At 47.1% G+C, this 6,000-nt stretch overlaps 1 protein-coding gene across 1 annotated transcript in view; it reads left to right on the forward strand.

Moving 5' to 3' along the window:
- LOC126525290 (monocarboxylate transporter 5-like) overlaps positions 1-5,032 on the forward strand; it is a 59,648-nt gene extending 54,616 nt beyond the window's left edge. The window contains exons 6-7 of the mRNA XM_072286895.1: positions 1,935-2,524; positions 3,740-5,032. Of these exons, the coding sequence (XP_072142996.1) occupies positions 1,935-2,524; positions 3,740-3,915 (766 nt within the window). The 3' untranslated portion in view covers positions 3,916-5,032. The remainder of the gene's footprint in view (positions 1-1,934; positions 2,525-3,739) is intronic.
- Positions 5,033-6,000: the final 968 nt, after the last annotated feature.

Raw genomic sequence — 6,000 nt, forward strand, 5'->3', positions numbered from 1 at the left:
TGCCAGCAACATTGCTATTCGCAGCGGAGGAAAACGCGCGGCAGCAATACATGTGAAACGAAACCTCGCGAAAACCTTCGCAGTTCCGCGCCGCTGTTCGCTCCATTCGCTCAATCGCTTGCATGTGAAACAGGCTTTAGGCGCCCGTTCCTGCGTTGAGCGTCAGCTCGCCTTGGTGTCGTACCTCGTAACCGGGCGAACCAGCATAGCGAAATATGAAAGCGACGCGAAGCGCAGCAGGAGATGAAAGAAGAGAGCGCAAGGGGGAAAGTAGAGGAAGAGGCCACAGTGAAAGCATGAGGCGGAAAGTGGAGAAGGAGCGGTGGGGACCAGCCTGTGCATGCGCATACTTGCCGCCGGCCACGGCTTCCACTGCCGCGTGGGCGCTCTCATCTGCGCTTCCGAGGGAGGGGGGAGCCAATGTGACGTGTGGTGGGAGGGCTGCGCTCCACCGCGGTGTCTGCTTTTGAGGTTTAGTCTACAGTACCACCGTGTGTGACAGGAATCGCTGCTCCTGCAAGGGGCGATGGCTAGCCGATACAAGTAAGCCTAGGCTTCATGTGACGTTCCCTTAGATGTTGTCGCCGCTGACACTGGTGGCATGACTTCCTCGCGATGGAGGCCCGCTCTCGTCGTTGGTGGAACGAAAGCGCGAGAAGAAAAGCGCCGTGCCGCGCAAGACGCGCTGTGCCGCGACTTCGGCTACGTTATAGCGCCAATGTAGCGCGCGTGGTCTGTGCGACAACGCTCCTCGTCATAAAGTTTACTGCAGGTTAAATAGTCCCAGGTAGCCAATTGTAATAATTTACGGTCTGCCACTACACCGTGCCTGATGATGGTTTTGGCACGTAATATTCTAGGATTTTTTGAATTTCTTTATCGTTGTAACTTATGCTTTCTTGATTTCGCGTTTTCACGTATGTAATGTTCCATTTATACAGAGTCATGTAGCCTTTGAATTGCCGATATTTCGAGCAATATGAACACCGCATGCGGACCAGCATAAGTTAGCCTTACAGCTTGTCAAAGCCCCTCCGCGAATTTAATGTGCAGCGCTGCGAGTGCGCTACAGAATGGGCCCTGCGGCAGGCGATAGTTCTATTAATGCTGCACGATCCCCGAAATTTCCCTGTTTGATTTCGGATACTCAGCTTGCTTTCAAATTGTGGTATTTCTTTATTTTCCGGGAGGAGAAACAAAAACACATCCGAAGCGAACAACGAGGAGTGTGCACTGGACTGTTATACCAATGCATGCACCGCAGAATCGAGAGTAAGATGTAATAGTATGCTACAGGCGCTGCTATATCTTACGCTTGATTCTACAGCCATCAACAAAGCTGAGAACGAAGCAGGTCAGAAATGAATATAACCCACACGATGAGCGGATGCATGTTGTGAGTGTGATGGCTATATCAAAACAATAACCACTAACAGACTGATTCATGAACGTGTCAATGAATGTAACGTGAATATAATCCCACTTACGAACCTCATGTACTGCGGTGAAGGCTAGGGCACGTATTAGTCTGTCAATAACGAGAGCAGGCAATGTACCAAAAAAGAGAAAACAGCTCGTCCTGTGTGCGCTAGTAATCTGGACATGTAACATTCCCTCAGTTTATGACACATGGAAGACAATCGGCGGCGCTCATTGCAAGGCCCTCATTATATTTGTTTTTCTTTTCTGGTGGGCTAACGCCACGCATCGTTTTCGACTAGATGGGGCAAAGGGGAGTACGTATATCAGCGCTGCATTGAACGGCACTTTAATATGCAATATGACAAGTGCTACGAATGTGAATACGTTTCCGGTGGCCAAAATTAGCGTGTATTTCCGGCGTTTAAATTCCATTTTGCGCAGAAATCAAACAATCTACGAAGTGAAAGCACGGAAGTCCTGACTGAGCTTTACCTGTCACGTTGATGCTGCAGGCGAACAGCTCGGGGGAGTCTTTACAAGTCCACCAGTGACGGAAGGGTGTCATCTACAACCGCTGTCCACGCAGAGAGCAGCTTGCCAGAACCGGGGTCGCCTTCACACACAAACATTATTCTCCGGGAAGGCAGGGTATTCAGTTGCCCGATGTACTACGTCATACTGGGCACGTGGATCCTCTTCAACTACTGCTTCGACATGTTCATCGGCACTATCGATGATTACGCCACGGACAAGCAGTTGGGTTTCCTGAAGACGATATCTATACTGCCCATAATCTCCACGACGGACATCTTCGGCGGCGTCTGTCTTCCTGCGCTCGTCGACAAGGGGCTACTAAGCCGGAGTGCTCTCCTCAGCACCACTTACCTCGGCCTCGGAGTCACCACAGCGCTTCTGCCTGTGATGACAGCTTTCCTCCCGTTCGTGGGCGTTTGTCTTGTGTTGGCAATGTTCATGGGCTCTGGCAACGCCATGTATGGTGTCCTGCAGGCCGACTACATCCGTCAGGATCGACTACCCGTTTCGTACGGCACAGCAGGATTTGTCGCAGGTATCCTGCTCATCGCCAAGCCGTTTGTCATAGGTAAATATGGCTAAAAGAGTCGCAGTTTTGCCCGAAAGGCAGAGCACCGATTGCGATATCAAATTAATAGACACCTAAACAAAGTAAGGGTAGTAGCTATATCGTCTGTATAAACTTGTAAAGATTCGCTTACTAACTAAATTAACAAGCATAGTGTGACGCGCTCACATGTTAACATGAACACATCTCGCTCAATAATCGCGGTAACTCGCTGTAAAAACTCTGGAGTGCAGAGGTGCGGCAGCACCAGCAAGCGAATGAACCTTCATGCTACGTCTCGCTTCAACGCGAACGACGCGTCGAAAGCACTGCGCATACGAAGCTACCGATACTCGGTGCACGTTGTCCACATCACAGATAGCTTTCAATATATGGAGCACGCGTGACCGCGAGCACTGTACGCAGCAGCCGTAGTAACAGAACGCCACCCTCCCTCTCCCTACCCTCTCCCTGATGCCCCGGGCGTGCCGGAAGATGGCACGCTTTCTCCCCGTTTTCCTCTGGACGCGCGAGATTGAGCTACGATCGTCGGCTAACTCTCGCAAGCTTTCACTCGCACATGCAGCATAGGGTGCACAGTGACGATGTTATCGTGCTTGGACTATATACGCGATAGCACGGCGACGCCGACGGCAGATATGCGCTTGGAGGGTCCCTATAATTGCTATCGCATTAAAGGACTGTAACGAACCTTAGTGTGAATTCCAATCAACTGGCCCAACTTGCCGTCCTCAAAAGAAAGGAGAGACTGAGAAAAAAAAAACGAGAAAGTGAGCCAAACACGATCACGGTGATAACGTATGCTTGTTACGACGTGAAAACAAATCAAGGTTTAGAAGGTATACCAAAGCTTTACACAGCAGCGTATCTGTGCAGCTAAGTGAGGTATCGTCACGTTTTAATTTTGTCTGCACCAATCTATGGTATCTCGATTACTTCAAGTTGCTTCTCATTTGGTCTGGCCTCTCCGGAATTTTCGGAAAGCTATAGCTGAGAGTATAGTTCTCGCGTGCCTGTCTTGCCTTACAAAACTACTTACTACTTGCTTATTTACTTGCTTGCTTACTTACTTACTGACTTGCTTACTTTCGCCTAATGTTCCCTATCTCTGTCTAAAGTTTTCCGAGAATTAAGTGTACGTGAGAGTGTGACAGTATCTCTTACATACCCTCTTTCCTTGCGCAGTCCTTGAGGTTCTTCTGCGTTGTCTTGCAGGTTACTTCCGGGACTACCATAAATCATACGACGGGCTCTTCCGGATGTTGTCTGTGATATTGCTTTTTCTGGGGTTATCTTGGCTCGTCGTGGTAGTATACGAGTGGCATGTGAGCGGCTCGTGGAAAAGAAAGAAAAGAAGACAGGCTGTGATCGGAATTCTTCAAAACTTGTGACTTTCGTAGTGAAAAAGAAGACACTTGCACTGTGTACTTTCCCTCCGTAAGCAGCAAGTTATCGTGACATCATCTTTACCTTCGATGGGGCGTTACGCAATTGTATAATATTCATCGCCCTCCATGACACAGGCCAGCGGACTTATTTGCTGGTGTCCAAGTTCATTAGCTTTTCGTGTCTGTGATAAGACAAACTTTCAGGTGAAGAGAGTGAATTAAGTGTTATCTACACAATATTCTGCAGAGTAACACCATTGCTGTGATATAATGTGAATATCTTACACACTCGCCACTAAGCCTGCGTCGCAGGTGAGAACAAGTGTTCCGAAAAGGGAACACCAAGCTGGACCTTCTTTAATGCATTGCGAAAAATAGCTTGACTTCGCCAACTGGGAGAGTGCTTGGCGTTGTCACTGAATCACAGGTAACAACGAAGAAGATAACATCTTTAGCCGTATATACTATGCAATTTGACAAGGTGGTCATAGAACCACTTAAGTGCTAAAATTATGTACTCCAGTACGAAAGCAGGTTGGGTTGGCAGTATTGAACTGCACACTCTGCGACGTTACAAGAAGTATCCATTGAAATTGAGCCACAACTTACGGCTACGCGTACACCAGACATTCATAAACATCAATTCCTGGAATTCACTTGCTATTTATAGCAGTGTCGCTGTGTGTTTATTCGTCGATATCTCTAAGGTCTACTCTCCCAAGCATATTAGCCTCCAGAATTCTTGCTAGGTAGTAAGTCAATTACGTTAACCTTGCTGTCTCAAACTACGCGACTACTTGTTCTGCGCGCAAATCTGTTAACCACATTCAGCACAGCAGCCTGTGCTTAAACTTTTTCTGAAAATTCTCGATGCTCTAATGTGCGTCCTGATAAATGTGATTGGTGTATCACTGTGCAACATTATTCCCTTATTATCACCCCGTTGTCGATGAGCATTCTCTGGAACTTTTCTACCAGCGGGAATTAAGACGAGTAGAATATACAACGTTGTCAACCATCATGCACGAAGGATTAAAAATATGCAAATGCCACGTAGCTAGACAGAACCAATGTAATGATCTTTGCCGTCGCTTGGAGATACTTAACTTTGTTGGCATACCACCTAATTGCACAATAATTCTTAACTGATTAATCAACTTATCACATATAGTAACTAAATGAATAGTGTCACAGAGAAAATTGTAGACGAAATTGAAAAACTCCCGCTACAGCATTCGGTTGCAATACGCGCTACATTCCGCAGCGCGAAAGAGGTGCTTCGAGTGACCAGTCGGGCGGCAGTGTTTCGTATATTCGCGGGCTTCTTTCATGCAAGGAAAAACGCATTTATGTAGCCCGTATTGAGCAACAGAAAGCTGTATCGGGAGTTTTTGATGCTGCACCACTATTTTCTCACTGACATTTCTCATGTACTTGTAATATTTCATAAGTTTATGAAATAATTAAGACTAATTATATAATTACGCAGAATGCGAAAGGTATTCCGAGTATCTCCAAGCCATGACAAACAACACTACGTTAGTTCCGTCCAGCTACGTGGCATTTACATGAACCGGGTGTTCTAAATTATGCTTTACTGTGTTCTTAAAATTAGGCACTCGGAGGCACACGGAGACCACCTGTGCAAATGAGTTATGTGGCCAGGGGGACACAAAGTGAGATGATAATTATCATTGTAAGCAGCCCGATTACTTAAATTGAACAACTAACATTTTATTATCTGCAGTAAGTGTGCATGTTTCCATTCAAAGGTTAAAGGCAGTCGCGTTTCTAGAGAGTTTCACTTGGAAGAATTCTTCTAGCGTGTCTGTGCTCCAAGATATCAGACTCCAAATTCTAATTGTAACTGGCATGACTATGGCATGCAAGAAAGCGAGGATCGGCGCAAAGCTCGTCCCTGCTGTGACGCGGCTGTTGCATGCGGCGTTTAGTCTGACAAGGCGGAGGCATAGGCGAAGATGGCTGTTCGCCTCTTGACTGGTGAAATCAAGATATGACAGCGCGGCGTGCCGTGCAGTTGTGCCTCTTGATTTCAATGAAACTTACAGCACTTGGCAATCAGCAGTC

Source organism: Dermacentor andersoni, chromosome 3 (genome assembly GCF_023375885.2).
Source record: "Dermacentor andersoni chromosome 3, qqDerAnde1_hic_scaffold, whole genome shotgun sequence".
Taxonomy (NCBI): Eukaryota; Metazoa; Arthropoda; class Arachnida; order Ixodida; family Ixodidae; genus Dermacentor; species Dermacentor andersoni.